The following is a 16,704-nucleotide window of genomic DNA, read 5'->3' as shown; positions in this document are numbered from 1 at the left end:
AAAACTGTGATGGATATTGTTTCTAATTTTTTTCTCTATAACTTCTTTGGACTCTGCACTTGAACCAGATTCAACAAAAAACATCATAAGAAACACGAAACAGTAAGTTTTCTTAATTGTCAATAATTATTTAACTGTTTACGTATTTACCTTTCATGTTAATGTATTTCTTTTTCATTCTTAAAATCCAACCGTGGTGTAGTGGTTTAGCACTTCACTTAGTAGTCAGTAGGTAAAAAATTACCCCAACAGGAAATTTAGTATAATTAAAAAAAAAAAAGAAAAAGAAAAGAAAACACGCAAGCCACCAGGATATGATAGTAAATTGTCTATCAAAAGTGAGTAGTTTTCTTAGTGGGGGTGGGAGTCAACAGACTTTGGCATTTTTTGGAGTGTTTTGGCATTTTTTGAGTCTTCCCCTGGCATTTTGTTGAAAAATAATCTGGCAACCCTGGTTAATCATAACAAATAAACATACGTCTGACCGAACATCCATCCTGGTTTGTGAACAAAACAAAGACGCATTCTGATAAAATGAAGCTCCCCGAGGTCTCTCGTGGCACAGAACATAAGTTCAAATGCTGCTTGTGTTGTCATGTCAAGACAGGAACAGTTATTTTTGGAATTTTCATCGCTGTATGTATACAATTACAATGACAATGCAGTCGTCACGATCTTCAGCTTCGCCTCGGGCTCGGGGGTCTATTGTTTTTCTTTTTTCTTTTTAAATTTAAACGCAGGGGAGGTCTTCCGAAAGCTCCTTATGCTTAGAGAAACAACTCAAATATTCCCACAACTAAACCTAGTACCTTTAACTAACCATAATAAATAGGGAAAACAAGTTCGGAAGAAATTATGTTTATATCAATAACAATAAATCACCACACTGACACTGACTTGACTCAGACTCATAAATACCATACTATTCATACTCATACTCATACACCTCTACTTTGGACTGTAGAAGGATTTTTGCCGTCTCACACTATCACAATGTTTTTTATTTGTCCTGATTTTATTTGGACATCGTGTTCCTGATTTTATTTGGATTTGGACATCGTGTTGTTAGTGTTATGTTTTTAGAAAAGCTTTTTTATTTATCCTTTCATTAGGCACTTAAACTTAAATGATGGGTTAAATCTGTGTCACAGTTCTCCCATTCACCTGTGTGAACGCTAGTTATCGTATGTGAGCTACAGGCTAAAACCATGACTTGGTTAAATTGAGATCTCTCTGGTGTTTATTTACAGAATTGGATAAATTAAATACCAAAATAAAGGGCATTGAACGCTCTATCTTTGGTACAATTACCGTTTCCCTCCTTAAATTCATTTAGAAGATATTGTCATGGAAAGCTAGCTTAATTTTAGTGGGCAAGAAAATCAAGCCGTCTATCATCATTCATGAAAAAATTCCCTAAAAACATAAATAATCATAAAATTCAATCATTTTCCTTTCCATTGATACCAATTTTCAACTGTCAAAACTGCTTCCCGGATGCGAGTTTTTTTTTTGCACCTGTTTGGGAACGGCCAGCTTTAAAAATGGGTCAGAGAGGTTCCTCTATGTCTACCGTCTCACGCTGATTCGTGGAGAAAAATAATCACATGACAGTACTATTTTTACCTGTTGTTTTGACAACGAAGTGGTTTATATGAACTAACACGACGCTCGCTTTGGATTCTTCAACTCACAATCCTTTAAAGGCAACTACTCTATTTTTATACACATAAAAACGTGTGTGTGTGTGTGTGTTAGAGAGAGAGAGAGAGAGAGAGAGAGAGAGGGAGGGATGTTGTCTGATGAATATTTAAACTATCAACTGTGAGCGTGAATTGTTTTCAAATGTAAACATGCAACAACACTGATTGTATTCTGTGTTGTTAGTCAAGCAGTGGACTTTAAATTGTTATGTTAAATTTCTGATAATTTACAAAGCGACTGCTGACAATTAACCATGCAGAATAATATAAATTTTATACGAAAAAACCCCATCCCCAGAACATTTAAAGTGATCGTGCAAAATCTCAACCATGCCCTTCTCGCCGTTTAGGAGATTATGCGAGTCAGACGGACAGACAGAACGTGCATTTATATAGAGATACTAGATTTCTCTTTAAGCTGTGTATATAATGCTTAATCATTAATGACATTTTATGAATATTCATAGTTGACCATTTTTTGGTGTTTTTATTTCAATTTCACATCCAATTGCGGATGAATTCCAAACAGCATAATTACAATGTTTATCGCCATCTTATAATGCTCCCTAATTGGTATTGGTTTATCTTAATAAAACTGACTGGGCTTCAACTTCATGTATGCCTTCATGACTGTTTATTGGCCAATTTTTGAGTGTTGTGACTGTTTTACATATTTTGTTATGTAATGCTGAAAATGGGTATTTTGCACTTTGCGCGATTTGCATATATATATATATATATATATATATATATATATATATTTATATATATATATTATATATATATATATATATATATATATATATAGAATACAAATTGTCACTCACAATATATGGCCGAGACGTTCTTTTCTGTGGGCTTATTCCACGTCCTCAGTCGGCGTAATATATATATATATATATATATATATATATATATATATATATATATATATATATATATATATATATATATATATATATATATATATATATATATATATATATATATATATATATATATACTTCAGAAGTAAACACAAAATTTGTTTTTTTTTTTCACAAAGTGATGGATAGCATTGATGATGATGATGATGATGATAATGATGCATGATGATGATTGTGGCAGTGGTAGTGGGACTGGTGGTGACCATAATAGTTGTAAGTGGCCTATGCAATAAATGGTAATAGGCCTACACAGTATACAATGCATTTGTGTAACATACTTTTTCTGCATCTATTCACACTACGACTGTAGGCCTATACTTCTTAAGACAACAATAGTGTAGTCTAATGTCTATTGACAACCGTGTATTTCAAACTTCAAATACGGTATATCAAACATTAGAAATAAAATATAGGTCTATATATTATCTTCTTCTTCTTCTTCTTCTTCTTCTTCTTCTTCTTCTTCTTCTTCTTCTTCTTCTTCTTCTTCTTCTTCTTCTTCTTCTTCTTCTTCTTCTTCTTCTTCTTCTTCTTCTTCTTCTTCTTCTTCTTTTTGTGTACTTGTGGAGCTGCCAAAACAAACTGAAGAATAAGAAGATAACTTTAGTAATGAGAATATAATTCAGAAGAATGCGTAGCCTACAATTACAATTTAAAACGATTTATGATGTGTCATCTGAGAAAGCTTTGCTATATTGAAGACATGGGTGAATGTTCGCCGGAAAAATCCGGCATGGCCGGATTTTTATTTTTGAAAAAGAGGTCTCGCCGTTTTTTTTTTTTGTCTGGCCGGAATTCGAAAATGAAAAAAACCAGCATTTATATAATTAACCGCACTTCTGTTTTTTCCTCTTATTGTTTGGTGCAGGATTTTTTTTTCTGAGCACCTGCCTTTGCAGGATTAATATCATTGAGTAACTTTCACCCACGACTGAAGACCAGGAACTGGTTTAACTCGTTGAATCACTGGGGTTTTTTTTTTAAAATAAATTTTTTTGTTGTATTTTTGCAGCAGTTATAAATTTACCAATCACAGTTGTGCAATAATTTATCACCTAAATATAGTAATAGACCTACAGAGATAGACCCTACAATGCATTTGATTTGTGTAACGTACTTTTTCTGCATCTATCCACACTACAACTGTAGGTCTACACATCTCAAGACAACCATAGTGTGGTCTAATGTCTATTGCTAACTTATATTTAAAACTTCAACTACAGTATTATAGTATTATATCAAACACTTAAAAAAAGTATGTTATCTTCTTCTCATTCTTCTTCTTCTTCTTAACAATCAAAAACACGGTAGGCGTACATTGTGTAGTGTAGGCTAGCCAACTGCACACCACTTTGAACCTTGAACAACGCGCACGCTGACCTATGGCCTTGTCTGACCTCTGTCATGGTTTTCCCTTTTTGGCGATGCTAAAAATAGTGCAGGCTAGTTGGCGAAGAGGGTTATTCTCAGATGACGTCACAAAATGGCCCAAACGGGTGCTAAAAAAAAAACTCGCTTCCCGGATACCCTTTGAGCATTCCATAAAATCACACTCATTTCAAAATCTACCAAAGTAATGCCATTTCAGCTTGGACTGCCGTGGTCAGCGTCGGTCATTGGCTCCTAGCCTTGTGGCGTCACAATGTTTCAGGGGAATCCCCTTTCGTTTTTTTCAGTCAGCTGGTGCCCAGGTGTTTTTAAGGCATAAATAATTGAATAACTTTCCTTCTATATAACCTAGAGACAAAATTCTAACGGTTTTATCATAGGGATGATATGATATACTGCATGATAGTAAACCAGATTTTATACTGTCATTTGAAAACTGAATTTTCATTTAAGTGCCTACTTTCATGTTACTACTTTGACTGACTTTTGTTACTTTTGAATTTGAAGAGTTTTAACTCTTTTCTTTTTCATTCATATCTGGACTTCCATTTGATATATGATGATTGTGTCTTTCTTGTTAGCGGGGTTAGACTTCCTGTTGATAGTAACTAAAATTGTAATTTTGATTTGCATTAATTTTATATTTTGTGTAAGTATCAATAATTAAAATATTTAAAAAACAAACTATACTGCCACTGGAGACTATTCAGAATGATTCTAAATAATCTGTTGATTGTACATGTGCATTGGAATTTGAGTCTGAATACCCATGGGAGACTCAAGTCCGAATATCCGCAGCCTTTTCCTTTTTAAAATGCTACTGCTACTATATATATTGACATTGACAAATTGAATAAATAAACGCTTGAGAAAGATCCACGATGAAAATACAAATGCACGAGGAGCTTTCAGAAGGCCTTTCAATGTACAGTGCGATCATTTATCGCATTATTCAGCCATACGGTGCAATAATTTTTCGTATTATTCGACCATACGCGGATAATTTTCTCACAGTGCACTCCATTTTGAATGCGATCGATCAATAAATACCCAGCACTACTTTTCTTCACACATTTTTTGAAAATTTTAAAAATTCTCCTTATTTAAAAGAAAATATCGTGATCTTAACATTTATCTTATCTCAAAAAAACTTTGGTTACATTTACATTGTTTTGTGTGTTTGCATGTATATGTCATGTGCGTATGCATGTGTGTGTGTGTGTGTGTGTGTGTGTGTGTGTGTGTGTTTTATTTGCTGCAGTTTTCAAAAAGAAAATCTTTAATTTAATCATCAAGGATTTTGTTTGTTTGATTAGGGCCTATGATTTCTCCTTGAGGCCACATGGATATAAGCTTGCTTTTCATACAGTGTATCTTTTTGTACTGACACTCTTGCAATTTCCACTGCCATGTCCATTCACAGATTCTAATCCACACCAGTTGCGTGGATTTATGTGTAAAATGCCTTATCCATTGATACAAAACAATGTCCAGGGGTTTTCATCATCACCCAACTGTCGGTGACCACGCTCAACATGTCTGTGATGAAGTTAAATAAGATCATTCTCTTCAGTGGTCAATAGACTTCACAAAACCAATGAATAGGAACCATAATCATGAATTCTGTCGAACATCAATATCATTGATAAGTGTACGTTTTATTCGTAGTGAACATCATACATGGTAGTTGTGTCTATGTGTTTTCGTTTACTTTAGCTATAATTGTTGACTTGACTAGGAGGTCAATGCAAGAAACAAGAGAGAGAGAGAGAGAGGAAAGAGAGAGAAGGGGGGGGGGGGGGGGGGGGGGAAAGAGATAAAGACAGACAGAAAGAGGGAGAGAGATATACAGAAAAAGATTTTAAAAAAAAAAAGAGTGATAGAGAAAGGACATATTGGTACGATAAGTCTGTTTATCAGTGCACCTGACCTAAGCGAGTGAGGGTCTTGGAGCTAATGACGAGCTTCCCGAGTGCGTGATTTGATCGACCTGCTGCTTAGCCTATCTGTTACTACTCATAAATCTATGGTGTCAACAATGAAGTAACATGATATGCATGTTCAACATTATTATGGTTATGATTATTATTTTCTTTACTTCAGTTGAGCCAGTTGAGAAAGAGGGAGAGAGATATACAGAAAAAGAGTTAAAAAAAAAAAAAGAGTGATAGAGAAAGGACATATTGGTACGATAAGTCTGTTTATCAGTGCACCTGAACTAAGCGAGTGAGGGTCTTGGAGCTAATGGCGAGCTTCCCGAGTGCGTGATTTGATCGACCTACTATTCATAAATCTATGGTGTCAACAATGAAGTAACATGATATGCATGTTCAACATTATTATGGTTATGATTATTATTTTCTTTACTTCAGTTGAGCCAGTTGCTCTTATTGGGTTTGATGATCCTTGCCTCCATCAGGCCTGATGTCCTCAGTCCACAAGGCAATGAGTCCTCAGATGAGGTTTTGATTGTTCAGAAGTCACATGGTGCAATATTTGAAACATTTAGCCGATCAAGGAAAGTTGAAATCACAAGAGGTATGTCTATGATTTATGTTTGAACAATAAAAATGATCATGAATCATAGCCTTAAAAAGTGGGGAAACTCTAAAATTGTTAAACCGAGGTGTGTACAATAAGTGTTGGTATCTGCACATAATTCGTTTTGTATTGTTAGGTATAATAAGTAGACAAGCTAATCATTATGTGCTAAAAATAAATATTGATGGGTAATGATATCAATTTAATTGGGATTTTGATGTCAGTCATCAAGTCATCCTCTACATATTGGTTAAGTCATTGACAACGGTTTATTGTTTGTGCTGTGGAAGTTAGAAAATTTTAACAATAAATCAGCTGATGTGAACCACTATGACACAGAGGAAAGGCCTTTGTTTTGTACCCTTGATATACCTGGTTCAAGTGTCCTCGCCCTACTTAAATTTCAGAGTTGCATTGTGACTCACGCCTGAGATATTAACTTTTCCCTTTAAATACATTTAAAGATACATTTCTCCTTGGGGGAGGATTAAAGGATAATGGGTTGTCGACCAGCCTCCTTATGAAACAGTTCATAATCAAACGAAAGTCTCAAGAAATTTTCAGTGATTACACATTAAATAGACCAGATTGCAACAAAACTTCTAATTTCAGACTTCAAAGATTTCAATTTATAGTCATAAATGATTATAATAAATGTACAATGAAAAAGAAATATTACCAATTATACAAGTGTTGAAAGTCTTGATAAATTACGATTTCTAAGCAATTAGATTTAAATGGATAAAAATAAAAACAAAAACAAAGAAAAAAAACCAAACTCATAGATGTAAAAATGATTGTATAGTCTTTTATCTTTTTTATTTGACATTGTGTTCTCACTTTCTTTTATGAACTATCATTTCTTATTTTAGATAGACCTGAGCTAGCAGCTCGTGGTTAAAAGTTATTTGGTTCATTTGCCATTGCTATCTTGTCCTGTTTTTATGAATATCTATCTGTCAGGCATATTAAGCATGTAAACATTTTTGTAATTTTTTTTTCCTCAGAGCAACTCTGTGTTTCCTTTGGCTTCTCCATTCTGTGTTTAATCTTTGCCATGTTGCTGATTTATGGAGTCGCAAGGGTAAGTATATTTTTTCAATTTCCATGTTTTGAATTGCACTTTTTGTAATGTTGTCTTTTTATTAATATTTACTAATCTTCTTGAAATTTGAAACAAGAAGTATGTCACAAGATCTTTAAGCAAAATAGCATCGTTACTTTGTAGATCTAGAAAAAGAAAATATTCAGGCTGAAGTCAAATTAACTACTAACCAGCCAATCTGGATATCAAAATCTTGGTATCAGTCCAACGTTAATAGTCATTTTTAGTTATTTTTCCAAAAAACGTTCTTGTAATTGAACAACTTATCCACTGTATTAGGTTTTTGACCAATATTTAGGTCTTAGAAAGCATCATTAATAAATTAATTAATTTATTAAAATTCTGCATCAACAGTAATAGTTTGGTTTGTTGGTCTGTACCCATCTTGCAATATTTCCTTGATTTCGGTAACATTTAGTATGAGACTATATTAGATATCTTTTGTTTCATATATTTTGGAAGGTACATAGATTCATTCCATGCCTCTCAGGTTAATTCAGATTAAGTTTTAAAATTTGAAACTTCTTGAATTTTAGATATATTTCCTCATAGAAAGGAGAATGAAAAATGTATTTATGGAAATAGCTTCCTTGCTAGCTTGTGGATACTTTTGAGGTAAAACTGCCTATTTTAAAGATAAGATTTTTTTTTGTAATTGTAAAAAATCCATTCATGAAATATTCATCCACTTATGAAACAGAATATTGCCAGCTACTTGATGCCGATGTTCTCCATTCAAGTCTTTGATTTCTGCCTGAGTTGTCTGTCAGTCGTCAGCAGTTTCACATATGCCCCAAACATCAAGGAGATTATCCATGAACAAGGACTGGTATGTAATATTTTCATTGTATCAGTTATGAAGTCAAGATATTAAAATAAATATTGATATCCTATACACAGTGAACATGCATTCGTCGAACTATACTGCACAGACGGAAAAGTTTGTATAATCTGGGTTTTGACGAATACGTGAACAAGGCTGTAAGATAAGGGACGAAACTGCGATGTAGCCTATTGTACCATCTAAATGTTTGCCTATTCAAGTCTCGCGTTTCCTATGCCTTTTTGTTGGAAAAATAATGAAATTTTCACTTCTATTTCACTCGCTTAGACAAACAAAACATACACCACCATGACATACAGCATCAGATCTGCCAAACTGTATGATTAATCATATTTTAGTATGATTTTTGGACTCAAATACGTGGATACGATTCCAAAGGATTTAGTACGATTTTTGTTGTTGTAATTTTTTGATATTTTTTCCCCTCAAGCATGAATGATGTTGAGAATGATAACATGTCATACATCAATTGTTGACCGTGTCACAGTTAGTACCATTGTTATCATTTCAGTTAGTTATATGTTGCCGGTTTTCACCAATAAATTTCTCATAACTTTTTGAAGATTTGCGTAGAATTATGAATCTAAGCTTATTTTATACGTTAAATAGCCTCAGGCCACATTTAAGCTTTTACCACTTGTTAAATAGAAAATTTGAAGTGAAAATTAAATTTTACTAACATCTTTGGCAATGAAGCTTTCAATTAAAAATTGTATTGCTGATAAGCTTAAACATAAATGGATTATTTCCCTTTATAATTACTAAAATTACTCTATTTTGTTTTTAAAAATCTAATGATCTTTTTTTAAGATTTATTATTTGTATGAGTGATATTTTTTTTTTTCATTACCAACTGGGCAGCTTTAGGAACAAAATGGTTCAAAATAAATCCTCTAGAAGTATTTAACTTGTCTGTGATATGTGTGAATTTCCCATCATTTGACCAACAGTAATAGTATTAGTGTGTATTAGTAATAGTGGTAGGAGTAGAAGTAGTAGTGGTAGTAGTAATAGTACTAGTCTAGTAGTGGTTGTAGGAATTGTTGTAGTTGTAGGAGGAGGAGGAGTAGTAAATGCTATAAAAAAAAGGGAGAGAGAGACATGGATCATTTGATAACATAATGGAAATTATCTTGTCACTGCTGCAAATTGTCATCTCTATTAGATTGAAGACCACTCTCACAAATTTTTTATCTCAAAACATTCAACTGTTTTACTGGGCTGGCAGATGTATATCACCACCACAACTTCATTTGGGACATCAGCATCATCATCTCAAACCATCACCACGGTTACAACCACCATCACATATTAACGAATGTTTGAATGATGAAGATCAGAGTTTATTTTTGATTTGGGTTTGATGTTAGCTTTTATATAAATTTTTGTATTTTGCGCACTTGCGGACAAAATACACTTTTTTTCTAAAAAATACACTTTTAGGATCAAAGAATACACTTTTCATTCTGGGAAGGTTGGCAGGTCTGCAGCATGGCATTCAGAAGAGGAGGATGTGGGGGTTAGTGGAAGAGGGTAGGGTGCTCGTCTGTACAACTGAAGCCTTCATAAACTTAAACTTCTGGGTGGGGATCCTGACCTCCCATAGTAGGCGGGGAGGTACATGCTGTTTCTTTTTTCCCCCACTACCCGTTTTCCAATTGTTTCCTGTCGTTGTCTTGGAATGATATTACTTAGTTTTGTCTGGACTCTGGCCGGAGTTCCTTGGCTTGGAGGGAAACAGTCGAATGTATAGTTAGAATTTTGGGAGATGATATTTTTTTTCCTTGTAAATCATCTCTCTATTATGCATTGTATTATGTTTAGTTTACATATTGTATTATTTGATTTGTAAACATTTGAGTGTATTCCTCTTGGTTGGGACCTGTGCTTGTGTCTGGATGAGACTTTTAGGTGATCTCAAACTAAGTACTTTGATAGTGTGCTCTTGGAATCTACACCTGTTTCCTATTTAAACCAATTCCCCTTTGTCTCACCTTTTCTTTTGTGCTTTAATTGTAATTCTAGAACTTTTTACTATCCCATTTTCTTCCTTTTTACTGGCGCTGATATGACCTTAATGTGTTGCAAGCGCTGTAAAACCCTTAAAAACAACATAAATACAAACTTAAACTTATAGATGAAACGAAGTTGCCATCACTCAGCTCTTTGTTATTATTTTTTAGACAGTCTGATAGTTTTTAATTCTCACGTAGCTAAATCAATCATACTATTAACGTTAAGGTTATACACAGTTTTGTGTGTTGGTATGTTAAATTTGGCTGGCTGGGTGGGGATTCTGACATCCCGTAGTGGGCAGGGATGTACGTGTTATGTCTCTATCCTCCCATACCCGTTTTCCAATTGTTTCCTCTCTTTGTCTTGGAATGAGATGGCTTAGTTTTGTCCTGACCCTGGCCGGAGTTCCTTGGCTGGGAGGGAAAGAGTCGAATGTATATTTATAGTTTTGGGAGATGATATTTTTTTTCCTTGTAAATCATCTCTCTGTTATGCATTGTATTATGTTTAGTTTCATATTATATTATATGATTTGTAAACATTTTAGTTTTTTCCTCTTAGTTGGGACCTGTGCTTGTGTTTGGATGAGACTTTTAGGTGATCTCAAACTAAGTACTTTGATGGTGTGCTCTTGGAATCTACATCTGTTCCCTATTTGAACCAATTCCCCTTTGTTTCACCTTTTCTTTTGTGCTTTAATTGTAATTCTATACCTTTTTACTATCCCATTTAGATGCCAAGGTTGTCTGTTCAAACCGTGAAAACGTTTGTGAATTGTGTGAAAAATTTACTAACACAATGAAGGACATAATTTGGGAATTCTGTCCTTGTTAGATGAATGATGAATTTGTTAAATGCGTGTTCGACGAATGCGTGTTGCACTTAAGTAACATAACCTGAATCCCGTTTGCTTTTCCGATGTATCATTCAAAGCATATATTTTCTTTTAGATATTCATCATCCAATACCAATGAAGACTAATTTCCCTTACTTCATTGGAAAGAGAAGAAGGACTTTGAGGTCCTTTGTGAATACAAATACCTGTGAGAAAATAGATTGTACCTGTTTCCAGGCCATGCAGAAAGTGTATTTTATAAGCTCAACAAGAAATAGAAACGTCATGGAAAGTCGAAGCTTTGATTCACATTCATTCATTGAGAGAATATCCGCAGTTTAGGCATTCTTATTTGACTATGTCAACATTTCATTTGACAGTCATCCTAATTTATGATGAATTGAACAAGTGGAGCTTTTTACACATTTAAACAACCTTTGATAGCCACTTGTTATTCAATGAAAATGCTCATTCATCAACAAATGTGTTGCTTATTTCTGTCAATTGTATCACCATAATAATAATAATAATAATAATAATAATAATAATAATAACAACACCATATTATGTTACATATCTTAAATATTATCAAATCATCCCCACACAAACCGCGAAATTTGTGACTATTTTCATTATTTGTTTTGTTGTGAAATCCTCAATCCAACCCAACACTTAATGGAGAAATGATTCAATGAAAAGAAAAAAGTCTTGTCTACTGAGTATCATTATGAGTTGATTAGGTTTTCAATTTTATGGCTTCTATATCCTTTCATGTTCCTTTGCCTTGTATATAATACACTTTTTGATTATTTTTATTTCAGGATAAGCTTCCTGTGTTTGACAGACTTGTCTGTCTTGACAGAGATTACCTAATGCTGCTGTTCGTCTGCTTCCTTTGCTTGGTTTTGTCCATTCAGGTGAGTTTCATGTTTTGATAATTCCTTCTCTCTTTTGGAATAAATATGGCCGTTAGTTGAAATAGACTATTCGGATTGACTTTGTATTGACTGTACAATGAGTATTTTGAAATAGATTTCAATGTCCTTTTGGGATCATCAGTAAAGGCAATTAATCCTTTTTTTTTCTCCCTTCCTTGATATTCAATTGACATAATTTTTTCTGGTAAGTAATTACTATGTGAGTATAGTTTGTATAACTAGCTTACTGGCTTCCCAACAATGTATTGACCTAGTTTAAACCTGTTTCATAGGGTAGGTTTTTTTTTCACTACAACGGTAAAAAAAAAAAGTAACTAAATCTACTTAGAGATGGTGAAAGTCAAGGGCGGGTCACTATACCACATTCTTATATTGACCCATCATGTTTCCTTTCAGACTGATGTTGTGAATCATTGCTATGTAGTTATGTAGTTATAGGTATCTCCTTCCCCCCCCCCCCCCCGCGCCCCTATATAATTATGTGTACATTTAAGTACATTTTATATGCTGTTCAATCTTGCATTGAAATTGCCTGAAGTGTTGTAAACTTCAGTTTATTCTTGGATACAAGCAATTGCAAGCTTAAGTGAATTCTTTGAAACAAGCAACATAATTGTGATTGCTAAGATAAAAAGCTTTATGTTCTTACTTTCAATCCTTTTACAATTCTTTCATTAAATTTTAGGCTTATTTGATTGGAATGGTCTGGTCTTGCTATAAGTATATCCAGTACCACGTAGCTACTCGCAGAGTTGTCAGAGAATATCAAGTTGACCCTGACTCCCAGGTTTGTATAGTTAAGAAAAATTGTTTGCAAACTGACACATAACTCTTATGTACAATCAATATTCTCATCACTGGTTAAAATCCTGGGCTTTGTCAACCTTTAGATCTGACTAAAATGAACCAAATTATGCACCCTCCATATGATCCACCACTGATGATTGGGTGGGATTCCTGACCTCCCATGGTGGGCAGGGAGTTACTTACTGTGTATTCTATCCCCCTGTATCTGTTTTCCAACTTGCTTTCTGTCTTTGTCTTGGAATGAGATTACTTGGTTTTGTCCTGGTCCTGGCTGGGAGGGAAACAGTCAAATGTATAGTTTTGGGAGATGATATTTTTTTTCTTGTAAATCATCTCTTTGCTATGCACTGTATTATGTTTTGTTTACATATTATTTATGATTTGTAAATATTTGAGTGTATTCCTCTTAGTGGGGACCTGTGTTTGTGTCTGGATGAGACTTTTAGGTGATCTCAAACTAAGTACTTTGATAGTGTGCTCTTGGAATCTACATCTTTTTCCTATTTGAACCAATTCCCCTTTGTCTTGCCTTTTTTTGGATGCTTTAATTGTAATTCTATAACAATTTACTATCCAATTTTTTTCCTTTTTACTGGCGCTTATACGACCTTAATGTGTTGCAAGTGCCGTAAAACCCTTACAAACAAAAACAAAACCCTTCAAGACAAACACCACAAATAAATTGAAGTTGATTTCTCGGATAGCATTAAGCACATCATCTTCAGCAGGATTAAAGGACATGTATATCGAATGACAATTTCCCAAGATCAATCACCTAATTCCTTCTACTCATCTTCTGTTTTACTATTGAATTGTCTACTGCTTTTGCAGCAGAATCTGACAGCTCTGATCTTTTTGTTTGGTATCACTGTATATTCAATAACATCCTCAAGCACCAAAGACACGTTCAACAATCCTTCATCAATTGTATTATTTTGTTGTCTAATTTATTAAAAAATCGTATGAACGGTCCTCAAACTTGAGATTTCTACACGACGAGGCTTGTTTTTTTTAGATCGTCATAAGGTTAACAAGTCAATTTCTAATGCTTACAAGTAGGTAAATAATGATTATCACTATCGCTTTTTATGTAAATATCTAACATTTCATTACCATAAACTTGTTAGCATTTGATATATTTTGTCTCGGTTGAAACAAATCAATTTTCTTCAATTGTGCATTATATTGTATTATAATATGTTGTTGTCTGCTCCTAACATATATTGTCGTTGTAGCCATTTGGATTGGAGTTTTAATGAGACCCTAAGGGTACATTGTGGTCCAAGTCTTTGTTGTTTTTTGTTTTTTTCTCTGAACTAATTTCATTTGTCTATTTTTTCTGCCAGTGCATAATGATTTTTATGCTGCTCAAGTGTTGATAAACTTTTAAAAACTTTTATCTTTCAACCATTTTTTTACCTTTTCTCTAAGGTCCTATGTTTTGAATGTGTTGTATATAATGTTCTACTCAAAAAGTGAAACTTTTCTCCAGTTATTGTACATCTTAACAATTTTATGATTTCAGATGCTTCTCCCACCACGTTATGAAGATGCCATCAAGATTCCAGCCAACATGACCCACCCACCTGCCTACTCAGTGGAGTAAAAGGCTACGTTGCTGTACACTGACAAAACGTCTTTTTTTCAGTTTTGATAGAAATATTTTACATCAAATATCAATGAAATAAAGGGGACCCACAACAAGTCAATAAATCTTAAAACCGAGTCTACTTTAATTCATTGTTGTTTGAAGTTAAAGATTTGTGGCCGAAATTAAAAAAAAAAGTTATGTCACTGTGAGCACTCTTGCCCAACAAATTTGTGGTGTTATTGCTTTTATTTTCTTGTGGTATCTACATCAGCGGAGAGGGCTTTTTTCCTTTCATTTCACAGTATGATTTGTTTGACTCGATTTATAAAAAAAATTATTTTATTTATTTATGTTTTTTGAAAGATGAGGTTTGATTATATAAAAAAAACTTAGACCAGGTGCTGACGCGATCTTTCTTGTTGTTAAGTTTAACTTCCTAATCTAACAACAATTATTAAATTTCGACATGATTGTATACATTTGGGTTTCTTCTTTATTTACTTCTAGATGAGATTGATAAAAAAATTCAATTTTCATGTCACATTGTCTTTGAATAATAATAATAATAATATATACTTAATTCATCCAAAAAATAAGGAAATAAAGGAATTCCTATGACCATCTTAATGTCACCATTCAATGTGAGCAGCCTTGGCTAGTTTAACATATCAAAACTTTGTGGAAAATTCAATGAAGAAAGCCTTGGTAACAGACTAAGTTTACTTGTTCGTCCTCATTGCTTCTGTTCCAGTTATCAAACATGCGTTTTCAGTTAGCATTTTGTCTTATGCAAGTCATTTATCTTGGATACCTTATCTAGCTATGTGGGGCTGTTTGATATGGGTGTTCATTAAATACAATGTTATTGCCTGTAGTAACGTTGTCTACTGACATTTGAAATCTAAACACTTGATTTGCAAAATGGGGTTAGAATGATGTTTGTAATTATTTTCAAAGTGCAATATTTGCCTAGATTTTAACCAGTTAACTGGTGTACTCTGGAAAACCATGTATTTAACAATTTAGCCAGAAAACTCGTCCTTAAATATTCATCAATGACCTCATTTTGGCAAAAGCTCTTAAAGCAGGGACGTCGCGAAGTTGATATAGACTGCTATTATTTGGAAAGATGGAATTCACGGTTACATTTATTTATTTTTTATGACGACGAATCTTTAAGGTGAAGTAATGAATGAACATCCTAGATAAAAGTCTTAAATATCATTTAACTTTTTTTTTTCAATACTGCCAGTTATATTTAAAAATTGAGTTCATGATTTGAACATTAAAAAAGAAATTACATTTTTTTAAAGCATTGTGGTGAGGAGACATAACTGGATTAATGGGCTGTTTTTATTCTGTCGTTGTCATTGACAGAATAATCATAAGCCACGAATGATCCTTTATCCAGGTTTTCTTTTCTTTTTCTCCTTCTAAAGTTGGATTGGTGTTCTTCCTATTATATGAATTTCATTATGAAAATCAGTCTTACGCTGTGATGTACATTTTACAATCTCTTCTTGTAGTTTTTTGTGTGATTTTTGAATATAGTCATCTATAGAGCAACAATATTACCTTAAATTTAGAGAAAAATGTCATGTATGTATGTGTGTGTGTAATATATTATATATTATATATATATATATATATATATATATATATATATATATAATTTATATATATATATTATATAAATATATAATAATGAAATCAAATTGTCATTTTATTTTTTCTTTTGTTCAATTGAGAGTCACTAAATTTTTGTAAATGTGTTCAATTAAAGAAGAGCTTTGCTTTTGTCTTGTCACCTTGTAATGCGAAAGTAATACCACATATTATAAATAATTTTAACTTTTTGGTCGTATGTTTTATATACCATACGCAATTAGTTTATTGTAGTATTTTGACTGGGTGGTGTTCCTGACCTCCCATAGAGGGCAGGGAGGTACATACTGCGTCTTCTATCCCCTTATATCTGTTTTCTAACATGCTTTCTGTCTTTGTCTTGG

The 16,704-nt window shown here is 33.3% G+C and overlaps 1 protein-coding gene across 1 annotated transcript; it reads left to right on the top strand.

Annotated features, from left to right (window-relative positions):
• The first annotated feature begins 456 nt into the window (after positions 1 to 456).
• Positions 457 to 15,170, top strand: LOC144962423 (lysosomal-associated transmembrane protein 4A-like). The gene is made up of 7 exons (XM_078895365.1): positions 457 to 636; positions 6,391 to 6,556; positions 7,567 to 7,643; positions 8,365 to 8,493; positions 12,181 to 12,276; positions 12,983 to 13,084; positions 14,630 to 15,170. Exons 1-7 carry the CDS (start codon positions 535 to 537, stop codon positions 14,708 to 14,710), a joined length of 753 nt encoding a protein of 250 aa, XP_078751491.1. The 5' UTR covers positions 457 to 534; the 3' UTR covers positions 14,711 to 15,170.
• Positions 15,171 to 16,704: the final 1,534 nt, after the last annotated feature.

This window comes from Berghia stephanieae, chromosome 1 (genome assembly GCF_034508935.2).
Source record: "Berghia stephanieae isolate SIO BIC M18660-M18661 chromosome 1, UCSD_Bste_1.3, whole genome shotgun sequence".
Classification (NCBI taxonomy): Eukaryota; Metazoa; Mollusca; class Gastropoda; order Nudibranchia; family Aeolidiidae; genus Berghia; species Berghia stephanieae.
The sequence above is the reverse complement of the archived record's forward strand: the minus strand, read 5'-3'. Positions and strand labels throughout refer to the sequence as shown.